Source organism: Dasypus novemcinctus, chromosome 1 (genome assembly GCF_030445035.2).
Source record: "Dasypus novemcinctus isolate mDasNov1 chromosome 1, mDasNov1.1.hap2, whole genome shotgun sequence".
Classification (NCBI taxonomy): Eukaryota; Metazoa; Chordata; class Mammalia; order Cingulata; family Dasypodidae; genus Dasypus; species Dasypus novemcinctus.
In genome coordinates, this window is record NC_080673.1 from 157,164,008 (window position 1) to 157,183,002 (window position 18,995).

The 18,995-nt window shown below is 37.8% G+C and overlaps 1 protein-coding gene across 2 annotated transcripts in view; it reads left to right on the forward strand.

Annotated features, from left to right (window-relative positions):
• Window positions 1-18,995, forward strand: part of TXK (TXK tyrosine kinase) — a 72,955-nt gene that overhangs the window by 38,936 nt on the left and 15,024 nt on the right. For both annotated transcript variants that reach the window (XM_004469761.3, XM_004469760.3), the window contains exons 7-11: window positions 263-342; window positions 1,240-1,367; window positions 7,237-7,311; window positions 9,948-10,119; window positions 16,896-17,112. In XM_004469761.3, the coding sequence (XP_004469818.1) occupies window positions 263-342; window positions 1,240-1,367; window positions 7,237-7,311; window positions 9,948-10,119; window positions 16,896-17,112 (672 nt within the window). The remainder of the gene's footprint in view (window positions 1-262; window positions 343-1,239; window positions 1,368-7,236; window positions 7,312-9,947; window positions 10,120-16,895; window positions 17,113-18,995) is intronic.

The window sequence follows — 18,995 nt, forward strand, 5'->3', positions numbered from 1 at the left end:
TGATGTAGTACAAGATTTTCAAATGCAGAAATTTTCTTAAAAAATTAGGAACAGGGTCTTTAAATATCCTTGTCCCAATTACATTTTATTTTACAGGTATGACTTTTAAACCCATAAGGGAGATAAGATTGTGCATACTTATAAAAACCATCTCATTATTTTATACCAAGTAAATACAGCTTTGTTTTTTATTACTGAGATGTAGCTGTATTTTTCTTTCTAAGAAGAAATAAACTTGTACAATGATTGAACTGTTTTGCAGTCCAAGGAAGGTGCATTTATTGTCAGAGATTCAAGACATTTGGGAGTCTATACAATTTCTGTGTTTATAAGAGCTAGAAGGTAAGCAATTATGTTTTTGGTTACTTTAGAAATAACAATTACTGGACAGTCGTTACTATGGGGATGCCATCACATAGAGAACATAAGTGAAAGATTAGCATAAGAAAAAGATTTCCTGGTCTGGAAGTCAGAGCAACTAATCAGCTCAACTTCTATCCCGAAGAAGTTCTTGACATTGGATAAGTTACTTACCCTCTCTTTGCCTCCCTTTTCTCATCCATCAAGTGAGGAGGTTAGATTGGTTGTAGCAGACACTGTTGGTGATTTCCCCAGATTTCTCAGTGTACCCCCAGGGTGCAGAGAGTTCTCCTGTACTCAGAAAGCTTCCTACCTGAGGATGTTGTCTAGCTCAGGAGCTTGTAGGTCCCAATGCTAGGCTGTAAGTGCCTGAGAGTTAACATCCCAGGAGCAATCAATGAGGAATTGGGAGTTTTCGCACTCCAGCTTCCTTATGCTGGAGTGGGAAAATTCTGAGTTATGTTCCACACAGTCCCTCAAAGGTTCCTAGAGCGACTGAGCTCCAGTTGCCCACAGCAGTAACTTGCTCATTAATGCACCCTGTATTGGTTTTCCTCATGTGCTTTGTTCATTCATTTAACCAACTTTTGTTGGCCAATAAATATTTATAAGTGTCCATTATGAGCTCTATATTTTTGGACATTGGACTTATCACCTGGACAACTCCGACTGAGGTTATGTTTGAAGTTGAGGCCCCAATCAGATAGATGAGGAATGTTCCTGGGATGGTGAATCACATGCCTAATTTAACCATTCCATTCTTCAGTGTGTAGCATTGCAAGGCTAAGAGTTCTGGAGGTGGAGTTGTGTTGCTTAATGTTGACTTAATTCCACAGTGATCTTTTGCTTCTGTACTAATTCACATTTTGTTGATTGTAGAAGTACTCAGGCTACCATCAAACATTATCAGATTAAAAGTAATGACTCAGGACAGTATTATGTGGCTGAAAAACACCTCTTTCAATCAATTCCTGAACTGATCTGGTATCACCAGCACAATGCTGCCGGTAAGTCAGAAACTTCAGGCAGGGAGAGACAAGGAGAAGCCCCTTGCTAGGCAATGTATCTTTGGTCTCAGATGCTCAACAGAAGCAAATCTCCCTGTGGAAATGTCTTAAGAGCTTGAAATACAACTTGTCTTCTGTTCAGTTCTCCTCCTCTTTGATGCTTCTCTGTTGTTCTAGTCAGGAGGTAAGAGGAAGATCTTTTTCTTACACATTTCTTCCTTGTTTAAAAAAATGATAGAGGGCAGAGAAGCAAAAGGCCATTTGTTCATTATACATTTGTTCTTGAAATTTACATAAGACTAAGTATAATATGATTTTGAACACCGTAAGTAAAGGGACTTCCTTCCCTTTGCCCAATAAATTTCTTCTCCAGTTTAGATAATTACAATAGAAAATTATTCAGATCTCTTTCTCTATTCTTCCTTGTTTGAAGAACAGAAAGAGCTACATAGGACACAGCTTTTCATAGTGATAGTTTGGCCTAAATATACCCAAAGTCTATTTAACCCCCTTCTCCAGCTGTTGGCAATAATTGCTATTTGTGCAAAACTGTTGCTTTTGGATTCCGGAAACTTCCACCACAAATACAATCACATCACTGGCTATCAGTCCTCACCCTGGACCACTTTGGGCCCATCGGGCATCTTCTTACCTCAGCTTTGCAGAATTCGGTACCCATTATAACTTTCAAGTTGTTTTGATTTCTCGTCATGCAGTGTGTATGTTTTGTTTTGTTTTTTTAGATTTCTTTCATGAAGAGTTGTGTTGACAGAGAAACAAATACAAAAACAAAAAAACACAACTCCTTTGAAAGTGATCACTTTTCATTACATTGGTTCTAAATATCAGGAATAAATCCAAGGAACTTTTTATCTCCTCCTGGGACAAGTCCATTCTAGATAGACACAGAGAGTTTGGTTAGAAAGTGAATGGGTGAGGACGGGGAGGACATGGAGTGGCTACAGATAGAAGCCCTCCGAATCAGAGACCAGTTCTCAGTTTTCCTCTTCACACTGCTCTTTTTTTCTTTCATCAAAGAAAAATTTCAAGAAACAGTGTAAACATTCTGGTGAGTGAGGTTTTTAAAAAAATGAGGTAGATCAGGATGTGCTGACATGAAAAGATGTTAGTGATAAGTTGTTAAGCGAAAAAAAAAGTTCAAAGCAGTATATTTAGAGTATCATCCCATTTTTGTGAAAAAAACCTGCATATATATTTGAAGTAAGAATGTTTACACAGATCAGATTATAACAGACTATGAACTGTTAATGTTTACCTTGGGGATTGAGACTAGGGGTAAGGAAGGCTTTCATTTCCTTCTTGATAGTTTGCTTTAGAGTTTTTTTTTTTTATTACGATGAAGGTAGACTCTTCTTGTAAGATATAAAATACCATGAAAATAATTTTTAAAATAAAAAACTGGACCAAACAGAATATTCAAAAAGAATAAGTGAAAAATAGGGTTGAAAATTTATAATGATGATAACTGTTTATTAGAAGAAAAAAGAATGTAGAAAAGAAATAAAACAAGAAAGAAAGATGATAAAAGGAAAGACAAAACCCAGAAATAGCTGATATTTAGTGAAGACTTACTTTTGCCAAACCCTGTTGTGGGTGCTTTTATGTATATGTATTTATTTAATCTTCGGATCAATGAGGTAGGTGCTGTTGATATCTCCATTTTGCAGATGAAGGAATGTAGCTCCAGGCCACACAGGTAACAAAGAGGCTATACTGGGATTTGATCCACCGGCTATCTGGCTCCAGAGTCTACTCAATTACCTTTTCTTGCCAGAAAGAGGCAAATCATGTCAGTGGGGTTATTTTGGAGGGCCCAGTTTTAGAAGAGGCTGTAAATTGGAACCTCCAACTATTCTTTCTACTCTTTGGCATCTGGTCAATTTGGCCTTTGGTAATTCAGGTGCCAGAAGTAAGGACAGTGCAATTTCTTTGTCACTTTCTGTGACAGACCTCTGTCAGAGAGCAATAGAAAATTGCTAAGCCTTTGGTAATAATTCACAGAACAAGACTTTGAAGTTAGAGGAAAGTGTTTGGGTCTAAAGGAAATTTCTTTTTATGTTCTTCATGTGGATCAGGTAGAGGAGGGCTCCCACCATAACTTGGTCTTCAGAGTCACAGGTAAGCTTCCTTTCCTACTCTCTGTAAAGACTGGTGCAAACTTTCACCATTCTCTTCAGGATCCCTTTTCCATTAATATCCACTTCCTGTCAGTGCAACCGCCTGCTTGATTAAGAAAATGGAAGCCACTGGGCAGGAGCTACCCCATTCTCCTCCTCCTGCTTCCTTTAACTCTTAACCTTACCGTGTTCCCTCCAAGCTTTTGATCCCACCCACTCCACCCACCATTCCTTTCTCTTCTGTGTCTTCAACCTTTCCATTTCCTCTAAACCTCTCCCTTCAGCCTGTAAAACCACTTAAGATTTTCTTATCCTAAAAACAAAACCAAACACCTCTTTGATCCCCTCTTCCTGTAGACATTGTTCTAAGTCACTCTCTGGGAAAAATGTGTCCACATCCACTGTCTCCACTTCTGTTTGCTTCTTAAACTCTGTAGTCTGCTTCTGCCTCCACCACTCCATACTTTACCAATGACTCTTTTATTGACACATTCAGTGTCTTTTATTGACACATTTTACTCCACATATTTCCAGGTTCTCTGTGCTACCTTTGACATTTCACTCCTTGAACTTCCCTGTTCCCTAGATGTGTTGACATCACCCTTTCTTGGTTCTTCTCTCTTAGCTCATTTCTTATGAGTCTTCCCAATGGGTCTTACTTCTACTCATCTTTTAATCACTGGTGTTCGTCAGGAATCATTCTTGATCACTGTTTTTCTCACCCTAGGCATTTCCCCTTTTAAAATTCTTCTGCCTGGTAGACACAGCAGGCACTTGAAGTTCCATGGGCCCTGAAGACCAGTGATAAAATGGAACTCTTCATATTGCACCACTGCTCTCCCACCAAACCTACTCCTCTTCCTGTCATCTATCCCAAGTAATGGTGGCATCATGCAGCCAATTATGGGTGCTGGAAACAAGAGTTACAATGGATGCTCCCATTCTCCTTAATGCCTAACTTCTGATTAATTACCAAGTGTAATGAATTTCATATCCTAATTATGTTTCCTCTCCTTTCCTGATAGTGCTGCTCTAATCAATCCTCACCTGGAAAACTGTAGTAGTCTCTTAACTGGTCTTGTCTCCAGTGTTACCTTTCTCTCAATCCATCCTCTATGCCAGTGCTGGTGTGATCTATCAGAAATCTAAATCTGACCATTTACTCTCTTACTTAGAACCTTTCAATGGCTACCTCTTCCCTGCAGGAAGAGGTAATGCATGGCTTACAAGCCCCATCAAGCCAGAATTCTACCTACCATTCAAGTGGAATTTCTTGCCCTTACCCACTTCTCATTTTTTGCTCAAGTACCTATCATCCTTTTTCAAACCTCTAAGTATCAGCTCATCTTGTTACCTCTTCCTAGAATTTCTTTAATCATTTTTTCTCATGGGTTAACTTCATTTTTTAGATTTAGCTCTTGTCATTTCCTCTCAGAAGATACCTTTGAATCCAATGATGTGTTAAGTGTTTTTTCTCTGTGTCCCATAGCACCCTGGGTATTTCCCCAGCCCAGCACTTATTCCTTTTATATGGGGATTGCCTCTCTCAGCCTGGCTTCCCCACTGAGCTGGAAGTCCCCATGGACAGTCTGTTGCTTATTTGTCTTTGGATTCTAGAATGGTGCATTGTAACTAACAGGCACTTAACAGATGCTTCTTTCTGTTTTTACATGGGTCAAGCTTGTTTCTGTTTTCAGCATTTGCACAGGCTGTTCCATCTGCCTGAATTACTTCTTCCTGGTCTCTGTAAGATGGCTTCTGGTGTCCATGTCAGCATAGCTGTCATCATACCAGAAGGGCCTTCCCTGAGCCACCCTGAAGTCACCACTTGCTAACGCTTCACCACATTTTAATACTCTGCCTTACACTTACCATCATTTAATTTTTCTTGTTTGAGTATGTAATAGTTTATTTTCTCTTTCCCTTCACTAGAATGTAAACTCCATGAGAGCAGGAACCATCTCTGTCCCTTTTATTCCAGGCTGACAGTGATTTTGTTCATATAGCTCTCGCAAAAAGCTTGTTGATTTAGCATGCAGGAAGCAGGGTCCAAGCCATCAGACAGTAAGACTTTCCACAAGTCTTTCCTAGATAACTGCATTTTTCAACCCTGATTTACAAGTTCCAAGTTTAGTTAAGTCCTTCAATGGGGCATTGTCGTCTGGGGGCTTGATTTCCAGAGGCTTGGAATTTCTGGAATCAGTTTCCAGTTTCATTGTGCCAAAAAGTCAGTTCTCAGCTTATCTTTCTCATCTAGCATTTTACGATAAGCTGCAAGGAGAAGCCAAGCCACATTCTCTGAGTTTACTTTGGAAAGCTCTTCAGCTAACAGTCCTGGCTCGCCATTTTCAAATTCTGCCTTCCATAAAACATCAGGAGTTAATCTTGCTAAGTTCTCTGCAACTTTAAAATACAGATTGCCTTTCCTCCAGTTTCCAATAATAGTTTCATCATTTACTTCTAAGGCCTCAGAAAAAGCTTGTTAACATCCATACTACTACCAACAGTCTCTTCAAAGCACTCTAGGCCTTTTCATCAAGCATTTCACAATTCATCCAAAAAATACCCCTTACCCATTTATAAAACCGTTCCAGCATTTTGGTAATTGCAAAATCATCACCCCGTTTCTAGGTACCAAATTCTGTATTATTCTGCCAAAGGGGTGCTGATGCAAAGTACCAGAAATCTGTTGGCATTTATTTGGGGTAGAAGCTTACAGTCACAAGGTCATAAAGTCTAAGTTACTTCCCTCACCAAAGTCTGTTGCCACATGTTGGAGCAAGATGGCTGCTGGTCTCTGTGAGGGTTCAGCCTTCCTCTTCCTACTAAGGCTCCGTGGCCCCAACTCCTTCCATTCTCAGCTGTAGGTTAACATAAGGATTGCCTCTCTCTCCCCAGGGCTCCAGCACCCAAAACTAAACTCTTTGTGTTCTCCTTCCCCATGTTTTCACTTTCCTGTCTTTGATTGAGCATCCATTTACACACCCCACAAAGGGCAGGGGCAGGGACTCAAACCAAGTCACCCTAATAACATGGTCCAGTAAAAGCCCTAATCTTGATTTAGTAAAGTAAAAATGAAACCTCTGAATCTAAAACAATCTAATACACCCAGAGGAACAGAGCATTTATAAACACAATCCAATATATATTTTTGGAATTCATAAACAATACCAAACTGCCACAATGTGCATACAAATATATGTTCAAGAACATTGGTTGTAGCATTTTACAGTAGTGAAATCTTGAAACTGACTTTAAGGTCTATTTATAGTCATTGGCATATGTCAGTTACATATTGAATGTTAAAAGCTTGTAGCAAAACATTTCCATTTAGGTAAAATGTAATGGAGAATATATATGCTTGCAAATGTACATATGGATATTTTACAAAGATGTTCACCAAAATGATCACATTATATCTCTAAAGTTTTGTGAGTGATCTTATTTCATCTTTATACTTCCTTGGATTCTGTAAATTGTATATAATGAGCATGTACTATTTTATGAAAAATGTTTTTCAAATGGGAAAATCAAGCAAACAGACTAACCTGTAGACTGCATCTTTAACCTAATTTATTTATTTATTTATTTAAAGATTTATTTATTTTTTTAAAGATTTATTTATTCTTAATTTATTTTTTTAAAATGATGGTATCTTCTGGTATATTTCTTTTTTATTTTATTTTAAATGAGTAATTAAGTTTGAAATGCCTATTTCTCTTTCTTCCTAGGCCTCATGACGCGTCTCCGCTATCCAGTCGGGCTGATGGGGAGTTGTTTGCCAGCCACAGCTGGTTTTAGCTATGGTAAAGTATACATACTTGCTAAAGTAAAATATTAAATCCCATAAATAATTTATCCCAAGTTCCCTATAGATTTCTTTAAATTCTCAATTTTTGTATGATGTCTACCTAGATACATTTCTTCTAAAGTTTTAAAACCCTCTTGATATTTCTGAGATTTTTAACATAAGTACCTCATACAGGCAATTTAAATTTTACAAATAATTTAAGTATACTTCAGTATTACTTCAAATTTCATTGTAAATCACCACCAGCCTTAACCTTCACTCTTTTGACAAGTGACGCTTCCTTCTATTTGAATGTTTGGGCTGTTGCTTTCTGTAGGGGTGACTGGGAAATGATTGCTCCCCAAGACAACCTGGGGCTGCCACAAGTGGACTCTTCACTCTTTTCAAATAGTATTTGCACAAAGTTTGATTGGCGCAGTTTCCTAGCGAATGTGGGATTTGCAGATATGTAAGAATAAGAGCCAGCAAATCCTGTTTTCTAATTTGGTGACACTTTCTTCCTTTAAATTTCTTTTGTTAGTGGAAGTCAGAATATACTGAGAAAAATAACGTAATTATATTGTGTAGCAGGTTACTTGGACTTGGGGTCTCATTATGTTTATGTTTATGGGATAGAAGGGCAGTGACTTGAGACTGTTATGGATACCTGGATTATTCCTCTGCCCCATAAATAAAATAGGTAGTTTAAAGAATTCCACCATTAAAAACTTAATTGTTACATATGGCTCACTTTAATTTTTAAAGAATAAATTTTTCTATTTCTTTTACTGAACTTATACATACAGTACAGTGCACAATTCATTAGTATATAACTCAATTAGTTTTGCCTGGCTTTGAATACTTTACATGAATGGAGTCACACTCTGCACTCTTTTGTGTCTGGCTTATTTCTCTCATCATTGTGTCTGTGCATTTCATTCATGGTGTCAGGTATAGTTTTCATTGTGGTATACTGCTAAATGGTATGACTATATCACAGTTGACTTACCCATGCTTCTGTATATGTCCATTTGGGTTGTTGCCAATTTTTGACTCTTACAAATGTTATAAGCATTTTGTATATATCTTTTGGTAAAGTTAAGTGCACATTTTTTGCTCCAACATATGTTAGGTATATTCGTGAGTAGAATTGCTGGGTCATATAGTATTTGCATTTCATACATACAGTCAGTTTTCCAAAAAAGCATTACCAAATTACATTCTGTTCAATCCTGTATCAGAGTTCCAGTTGCTCCACAGCCTTAACAGTATTTGCTGGGGAGTGAGTGTGGCTCAGTGATTTGAGCATCTGCCTCCTACAGACAAGGTCCTGGATCAGTCCCTGGTATTTCCTAAACAACAACAACAACGGTATTTGGTATTCTTAGTTTGTTTCCCTTCCCTCCCGCTGTCTCTTCCTTCCACATTTTAGCAAATCTGGTGAGCTTTTAGTGGTCTCTCATTATAGCTTAAATTTGCATTTCTCTATTATGCCACATTTTCTTGGTTTAGTTTCTTTTGTGAGATAATAATACTCAATTCCAGTTTTTTACCCTTAAAGAAACAGGGCTTTTTCTAATTGATTCATTCATATTCTGAATTGGAATTATTTGTTGGTTACATATTTTAGAAATATCTTCTCCCAGTTTGTGACTTACCTTTTCACTCTCTTAATGGTATTTTTTTCCCAATCAACAGGATTTTTATGAGATGTATTTATCAATATTTTCCTTTATGGTTATATTCTCTTTAATAAATCTATGCCAACCCTCAAGGTCATGAATATATTCTCCCATATTATCCTCTTGAAGCTGCTTTTAAATCTTACATATTCTTGGGAGGGCCAGTACTTTGCAAAACTGTTACAAGATGCTATTGGCCTTTACAATTCTTTTAAATGTATTATTCTAAAGTTCCAGCAGATAGCAGTATTGCTATATAAAAGGAAATGCTAAGCCCTAAATCTTTCCTGCTTCTCAGTTTCCGTAAGAGGATTATTTTAAAACAGTTCATTTTCCTTGATTTGCTTTTATTGAATGAGAAAATATACAGTGTCATAAATCTCATTCCAGACATACCTTTAGGTATATGTAAGCTAGAAAGATAACATTGAACATGTTTATTAGATAATTGCTTAGATTTTCCCTAAGGATGTGACACCAAAGCAGAAAAACAGGAGTGGGAGGAGGAACAGAAGATAGAACTGAAATGGGGGGCCATCACAAATTTTATCTGCCTCACAATTCTACTCACTAGTAAAATAGAGTAGAGACATAAATATTTTAGGTCCCAGGACTACTTTTGACAGTTTTAGTTTAGAAAGACACAGAAAAGTGCCTGGGTCCCCTGAAAGAGAAACCATTTTGATATCCGTAATCTGTTGTACATTCTTCTTCAAGTAAAAAGTTTGTATTAATACTTCTAAACTTGAAAGCATTCTTTCTTGAATTACACATTTAAATAAAAATCAGAGTACTAAATATGGTTACAGATCTTAAATATGGTTACAGGTCTTTTCCATTCTCATTTATAAAAATTTTAACCTCTCTGTAAAATAAGGGAATGGGCCTAGAAAATTCCTAATTATTTTCTAGCTCTAAAACGTTAACGTTCTTTTTTTCTACTTGTAACATGGAGGTTTTACTTTTCCAGAAAAATGGGAAATAGATCGGTCTGAGCTGTCTTTTGTGAGGGAGATCGGAAGCGGCCAGTTTGGAGTGGTGTATTTAGGCGAATGGCGAGCTCACGTCCAGGTAGCTATCAAGGCCGTCAACGAAGGCTCCATGTCTGAAGAGGATTTCATTGAAGAGGCTAAAGTGATGATGTAAGTATGAAAATATCCAGATAAAAACTGCAGAACATCTTGGTGTCCTAGAAAGTAGATGCACTTTGGAGGTATGGATTTATGTCACAACCCTGCCCGAGCTAACTGAGTGACCTGGGCAAATTCTTTAAGCACTGTGTGACCTGTGAATTACTTCACATTTCCAAGCCTCAACTTCCTTGTCTGTAAAATGGGGACTACAATGCCTGCTTCCCTGGCTCAATGTGAGAACTAAATGAGATAATCTATAAAAGTGAGAAACATGCTCTCCCCCATCCCCTCTCAATATCAGGCCATCACTGAATGCTCTTTTTTGTTGTCTTTTGCCCGAAGCAAAAATATTGGTGGTGTCTAGGGGGTAATACGCTATGCATGTCTTGAACGAGCGCTCCCAGTGGAAAAAAGAGTTAATGGTTTTGTAAGCATAAAGTATTTGCTGGGAAGTGGACTTGGCCCAGTGGTTAGGGCGTCCGCCTACCACATGGGAGGTCCGAGGTTCAAATCCCGGGCCTCCTTGACCCCTGTGGACCTGGCCCATGCGCAGTGCTGATGCACACAAGGAGTGCCATGCCACGCAAGGGTGTCCCCCTTGTAGGGGAGCCCCACACACAAGGAGTGCACCCTGTAAGGAGAGTCACCCAGCGCGAAGGAAAGTGCAGCCTGCCTAAGAATGGTGCTGCCCACACGGAGAGCTGATACAACAAGATGACGCAACAAAAAGAAACACAGATTCCTGTGCTGCTGACAAGCGGACAAAGAAGAAGACACAGCAAATAGACACAGAGAACAGACAACCAGGGCAGGGGGGTGGGGAGGATGGGGAGAGAAGTAAATAAATAAATAAATCTTAAAAAAAAAAAAGTATTTGCTTTCAGAGAGTTTAAGAATGCAGATACTTAAGAGAATGACTCTTGTAGACGCTAGGGTGCTGTCTTAACTTCTGTAATTATCAAGGATGGCATTCTGACTCATTTGAACCTGTGGATTCTGACTCATTTGAACCTGTGGCAGTGGCTTATGTCTCTAACCTGGGCTGGACCAAGACATGTTGGCAGCCTAAGACAGGCCAATAATTTGCCACATTTGAAATGAACATTCTTTAAATATTTCCTCAACATTTATTTAGAGAGGCAGCTATGTAGTAGTAAAGAGGGAAAATCTCAGGTGGAATTACCATGAGTCTCCCTTATTGTCCAGAGCAAGTTACTTCTGTCCCAAATTTGTAGACCCCCAACTGGAAAAATAAACAGAGACAATGGACTTCTTTGAAGGCAGAGCAATGATTTCTCTAGGGGTTCTGAACACATTCTCCAAATGTCTGCCCACTTACAATAGAAGGAATTCTGAGGGAACTTATGATAAACGCAATTTTCCAGTGATGTTAGCTTCCCGATGATGTTTCTTGTCCCTAGGTGTCCCAGGTATGTATCTGTCTAGCCCCCGTTCCCTAATACTATCTGCATCTGTCTGGGGTTTTCCTACAGTTAAAAGGCAGGCAAAAATTGTATTCCAGGATGCTGAAATAAATAGACATAAAAAGAATGAATAGAAGGCATGTGGTTCAGGGAGTTGAGGTCATATTGAAGTTTTCTAGCAAACAAATGAGCATTAGAGATGTTTAGATTCATGATGAGAGAATTTTTGAAAGGTTCAAGCCCTAATTGGCTTTTGAGGTCAGATTCTCTGAGGATGACATTTTGAGGGTAATAGAAGATGCATGGAGTGTGGAAAATGGCACCAGCTTTGGCAGAAGCTGGAATGAACCTAAGGGCTTACTAATAAGTCAGTTCAGATAGACATAATGTGTTCTTGAGTTGGAACATAGTTAATTTTTGTCTGATTCTATAAAGCAAGACAGAAAGAGTTCCATTCTAACATCCTGTTGCAAATATAGTCATCATTAGAAAATAAATAGCTCTGTCTGCCAAACGTATATGTTCTTTGCACATGCTCCCTCCTTATTGCAAGTTTATAGTTAAATGTCACCTTTGAGAAGTCATCCTGACTGCCCTGTTTAAGTTGGAATACATTTTGCCAAATGCTTTCTCATATGCTCCCTTATGTTAGTTCCATCAAAGTACTTGTCATTACTTCACAATTCATGCATATTTGCTTTGTTTTTCCCTAGAACATAAGCTCCATATGACTAGGACCTTATTTACCCCTCTTTGTTCAACCTGGTGCCTAAAATGACAACCAGCATATAGTTGGCGCTCAAAAATATTTGTGAATTATTGAATGAGTTAATGAATTTTCACCACAGTTCTATGAGGTAGATTCTATTACTATCCCAATTTTATAGATGAAAAGGTGGAAAATTAGAAAGTTTATACATTTTGCCTGCAGTCACAGAAACAAATCGTTGATAGAACTTCTAATTGAAATCAGAACTGAGAACTGTCTGGGCATAAAAACCTGTGATCTTAACTGATACAACAACAAACATTTATTGAGAATCTACTGTGTACTGTACCTTAGAGTTGGTGCCATAACTGTTAACCAAAATTTTCAACCAGTATAGATTTTTCAGTGCAGTAAAGAAAAATTTCAAATATACACTGCACTCTTACTAAACTGATGAAGTCAGACTAAACGGGGAACCTGTACTCATGGGGTTTCCAGAGCATCTGCTAAAGCTTATTTAGCAAAATGAAAGAAAATGAGTCCGTTCTCTCTGAGGCAACTTCAGCCCATAAATTAAACTTTCAAATTTTATATTTACGTCTTTATCTTGGTTCATGTACATTATTTCATTTAATGTTCATTGGAAGAAGAAGGACAGGTTTTATTATCTCCATTTCACACATGGAAAAAAACTGAGGGAGAGAAAGTTTAAAGAAGTTGCCCCTGGTCACACAGCCAATAGGAGATAAAACACTGACTTGATCTCAGGTCTTTTGACTTGGAGCTACTATGTTTTCTGTAACTTATTCCATTCTGCATCACTTTAAAGGATCTTTTGTTTTAGTTGTTGAACTATAGGCTTGTGTCTCTGGATGTAACTTATGAATAGCAGTACATTACATAGAGATAAGGAAACTATGTTTATAATAATAAACAGCATAGGTCTAAGTATTTTAAATTTATCTAAATACTTTTTCACTGAATATCACATTTAATTTCATTCTATTTTATTTCTACATCCTCATGTCCTAACAGTTAACTGTTTTAGTTTTTTAAAGAAAAGCTTTACATATTTAAATACATGGAACACAGAATTGAATAAAGTGAAAGTGAAACACTCTTTTTTGCTTCCCCCTCCTTAAGTCTTTTACTCCAAAATTAATTAGTTTTTAGTTAGATTCCTAGCCCTTATTATTTAAACTGTCTTTAGAAAATCAGAATGTTCGGAAAACAGAGAAAGTGAAAAAAATTTACCTGCTCTCCTAACCCAGTCATTTTCCTTTCAGCTTTTAGTCTTTCTATCAGATCTTTTACATAACTGTATTGAGCCTTCATTTGTACCTTAAAATCAAAATTTAAAAACGGTAAATGAATAAAGAGTTATTAAACATATAGTAGATCAAGTAAAGAAGAACCATTCAGGAGGTAAATTTGTGAAATGAGAGAAGAACCAAAAAGAAATGAGAGCGTTCCACTTTTAGAAGTCTTGAGGGTAAGTTATTGAGAGATACCTCTACTGATATGAGAATTTAGGAATGAATGGTCGGAAGACCTAAGGTGCAGGTACCTGGGAATTAGAGACCTGGCTTTAATTTCCTGGGCTATGTTAAAGCATGCTAAGAGCAAAGAACATGGCACACCCTTGATGAAATATCCATGAGTAAGCTCTTGAATTAGAAATAATTTATTTCTCAAAGGTTTCATGTTATTTGTTAGAATTAGCTTTGCTGAGGAAAATTTGGAACCAATATCATCATTCAGTTTTCTTATATTCATTCACTCATTCATTCAACAAATATCTGTTCCTAACTATGTATTCTAAGTATTGGAAATATAATGGTAAAGAAGACAGGTAAGATTCCTGCTCTTAAGGAGCTTACATTATGTATAAGTTCTAGTAGATGGATGGTGAGGGAGGAGGCAGCAAACCAATCCATGAGCAATATGATTTCAAAGAGAGGTAAACGTTAAAACTGTAAAACAGTGATGTAATAGAGAGACCAGGGATGGGGTTAGGAATTCTTTTGGACTGGATGGTCAAGGAAGATTTGGAGTATTATAAGCAGATGAATGTTCTAATTTATATTTCATGTAGGTCACTCTGGCTGCTCAGTGGAGAATGATTGTTGGGAATCAAAAGTGGGAGTGGGAAAGTTGGTTGGAAGCTATTGTTATAGTCCAAGTGGAAGATGACGGTAGGTGGCATTAGGGCAGAGATGGAAATAGTTGAATAGATTCAGGATATATTGTGGAGATAGAGTTATAAGGACTTGCTGATAAAGTGGCAGATAGTGGAAGGAAACTGGGGGAACAAAGGTGATTCCAAAAAAAATTTTTTTTTTTAAGATTTATTTTTATTTATTTCTCTCCCCTTCCCCCCCACCCCGGTTGTCTGTTCTCTGTGTCTGTTTGCTGCGTGTTCTTATTTGTCCGCTTCTGTTGTTGTCAGAGGCACGGGAATCTGTGTTTCTTTTTGTTGCGTCATCTTGTTGTGTCAGCTCTCCGTGTGGGCAGCGCTATTCCTGGGCAGGCTGCACTTTCTTTCGCACTGGGCGGCTCTCCTTACGGGTAGCACTCCTTGCGTGTGGGGATCCCCTATGCGGGGACACCCCAGCGTGGCAGGGCACTCCATGCGTGTATCAGCACTGCGCATGGGCCAGCTCCACACGGGTCAAGGAGGCCCGGGGTTTGAACCGTGGACCTCCCATGTGGTAGACGCACCCTATCCACTGGGCCAAGTCCCCTTCACTCCAAATATGTACTATGTGGCAGAGGATGGTATTGAGATGGGGGAAGATTGGCTGAGGAACAGGTTTGGGGGAAATAATGGAGTTCTGATTTGGACATGCTGAATTTGAAGGCCTATGAGATAGTTAAGTGTGGTCAAGTGGTCAGGTAAATATGAGTTTGGGAAAAACAAAACGTAAATCTGGAATACAGGAGAGATGGGTGGAAGATATTAAATTGAGAATAACCAACGGAAGTATTTAAAACCTTGAAACATGAAAAGGTTGCCTAGGAAAGAGAAGAGTCAGAAAAGAAGTCTGCAAAGTCTGAAAATATTTAAGTAACAAATATAAATGAATGTGATATGTTGCCCCACGATGAATCATATAAACTTTTCTAAAGTGTGGGGAAAAACGTGCATTGATACATAATAAAGTTATAGCCAGAAAGAATGTCCTTTTTTTCTTTCTATGCCTATGAAGAATATTTGTCTTGTTTGTGAGACTGGACCACATATATGAGGGTTTCTTTATTTGTTTTTTGTCACACTTCAGATAGATTTTTGCCAGTGGTTTTTATGATGCCAATGAGGTATAAAGTGCCAATTCTTACTTGCTTACATGTGGGTGGATCTCTTATGGTGAATTAATATTCCATTTCAAGACTTGCTTTCCTGCCATTGTAAATTGCATCTCTTAGCTGAAAGTACATTTTGTGAAATTAGAAAGGTAAACCAGACAAAATCATGTGAGATTACATATAGACATGGATATAGAGATATAGTACACACAAACACATATTCAAATTAAAATCATATTTAGATTCTCTGATGCCTCTCTTCCCTTTAAATGGAGTGTTCTAATATGCTAATCCTATGGTAATGTGTCAATAATTACTCAGACCCATTGTTTTAAGGTAAATTCTCTCTGAGTCATTGATATTATTTTACCTTCATGAATGAAAAGAAGAGGTAACATTTCAAGATACTTTGGACTAACAGAGAATTGGCTTATTATATAACTTGTAAAATTACAAACATCAATTTGAAAATTGTTTTCTATGATTAGTTGGCATGAAAATCTGTTAGAGATTAAGTGTTATATTCCACAGAAGAAACAATAAACTTTTTAAGTCTAGATGACAAAAAAATTCTGCATTGTGCGTTACAGGCAACATTCGAGAACTCTGATTGTTGGTAATCACTAAATACAGAACAAGGCTTTATTTTGGTAAATGTTTTTCAAGTCTCCAACTTTATCTTGGAATTTCCTCTTAAATAGCTTTATTCTTTAGAGTTTAATTTTCTATTTATCTGCATCAATCACTCTTTCCTCCCTCTTGTCTGTTGAGAATTTTTGTCTGAGCAGCTGCTGCTAGGAAGATTGAAACTCAAGGCCCAGGGACTGTTCATGAGCCCTGGACAAGGAGAAGCAGTGATGAGGAAACAAAAAACTTACAAATTGAAAAGGAGCAAAAACAGAATGCTAATAAGTGAAATATGGGCATGTACTATTATGTATCTACAATGAATTTGGAAATGCTGCTTAAACTCAAGACCTCACTTTCTTTGCAGTTGGATTATGATTTTATGATCTTGATGATGAAAAATGATATATAGGTGGTAAATTTTTAAAATTTTTTGAGTTCTTTTAATAACCTTAAACTCATTAAAAACAAATAGACTGAGCTGAGAATTGTGCACAGTAAAAAATGTACTTCACATGTTTAGCTATCATGCTGTGGAATAATATCACCTTGTAAAGTGTTATACAATTAGTAAAACTGTAGCGTGAGGAAAAGAAGTTTTTAGGTCCTGAAGAATTTTGATCTTAATAAGATATAGGCTGTATATATTACTACTTGAGTCCAAACACTTGACAACGTGAAAACTTTTCTGCTCACTGGTAGATGTTTTTCTTCAACAGGCAATTATCTCATTCAAGGCTGGTTCAGCTTTATGGAGTATGTATACAGCGGAAGCCACTTTATATTGTGACGGAGTTTATGGAAAATGGCAGCCTGCTTAACTACCTCAAGCAAAGAAAAGGAAAACTTAGAAAGGAAATGTTACTGAGCGTATGCCAGGATATATGTGAGGGAATGGAATATCTGGAGAAAAACTGCTTTATTCATAGGGATTTAGTAAGTATGGTACAAATCCACTTATTATTTTATGCATTGTACGTACATGCAGAAGGAAATGAAAATTACATTCCATACTTTGAATAATGTGCCCTTTGGCTTAATTTTTAAACACTTTCCTATCCATGCAATTTCTTGTGTAATAAGATGTAAAAATTGCCCACTGGTGGTGTAGCCAAGTAGCAAGTTTTCCACCTGACTAATCAATTAACTAAAACTAATTTTCTTCTCTCCCTCTCTCCCTTCTTTGTGCTCTCCCTTCCTCATTCCTGCCTTCCATCTTTCTTCCTTTCAACCAATAATCAAACATATACTGAGTGCCTGGTATAAGCCAAGCACTATGCTGGACGCAGCAGTGACGAACAAGCTTCCCCACCATACCAAGACCCCTGACTACCTGCTGCCATCATGCCTTGAGAAAGCCCAGGCCACACGGAGAGGCCACTACCAGGTTTCCTGGTTAACATTCCTGGCTGAGCCGGGTCTTCGAATCTGCCCAGGGCAGGTGCCAGGCATGCAAGTGAATAAAGCTCCATGAAATTCCAGTTCCCAGATGTGCAGGAGAGACAACCATCTCCTCTGGGCACTGCCCATAAATTCCTTACCCAGAGAATCCACAAGCATAGCAAAATGGCTGTAGCTTTAGGCCATTAACTTTGCTCCCCAGCCATGAAGGACTGGAGCATTTACTGTTTGATGCGTGTATCCTGTATCTGTCTCAGCCCCTGAATTGTGAGCTCCTTGAGGGTGAAAAAACATTCTTACTCACCTTTGTAGTCCAGCGCTGGTACTGGCAAGTAAGGGCTCTCAATTATTTTGGTGTGTGAATATCCTGCTTTAGTGGATTAGAAAGAAAAAAATTGTGAACTGGGAGAAAAAAATAAACTCCAGAGGTTTTGGAGTGAAGAACAAGCTCTTTATCTTACTAGCTTTGTGACCTTGGGTACACTAGTAAAGTGGCATTAATCATACAGTTCCTCCCTCAAATAGGTCTGTTGGGAGGCTTACATGAATTAATATGCTTAAACACTTAAAACAGTGCCTGGTAAGTAGAAGAGCCCAGCGATGCTGACTCTTGCTTACATGTAATTATATCATGAACCATTGTTTTTCATCCCTCATGGTACCTTCCTCGGATTCCAGCACACTGCAGTTATTGAGAGGATATTATATTAATCACTCCTAGCTAACCTTCCTAGTCTCTGCAGGTTTGCCCCTCTGGAAAAGAATTAGAATTTCAAAATTCAACTGGGAGGCGGTTCTGGCTTTTTGCAGACTCTTCTACTCTTCATGGTTTCTTCCTTGATTGCTTTCTTTTGTGCTCTATTTTATTCACCTACTTGCCACTTAAATTATGTCAGCTAACGATGATTCTTGCCCACAGCTTACCTTGTGGTTTGACTTTTAGATCATTGCCAGCTCTTGGTGGGTATCTTCCGAACTGGCTTGCCTTGGCCTACCATTTCTTGTTTTGTTGCTGGCCTAATTGAACCACACATTAGCTGAAGAAAGAAAGTTCTATCAAATAGCCTACCTGGAACTAAATTACCAAATCAGTGATATTTTTGCCTAAAGTCGACGGAAAATGGATTGTTTGGGCATCAAATAGATTGTCTTTGCATTCTATTGTACCATATTTTGTTCATGGTGGTAATTAAGAAATGTGAAATTACCATATAAATAATTATATTTATAAAAGTATATGCTTTTTAATGTAATTCCTTAAATATATTAGCAATTATAGGTCCCACAGATATGACATGACTATCCCTTATCTGTAATGTTTATGGGTTATTTTCTTTATTTATAAAGATAAGCTTTAAAAATTGTTTTATATCTAGATTAATATTTAATCATCTCTTAACCTAGATTGAGCTAATCTT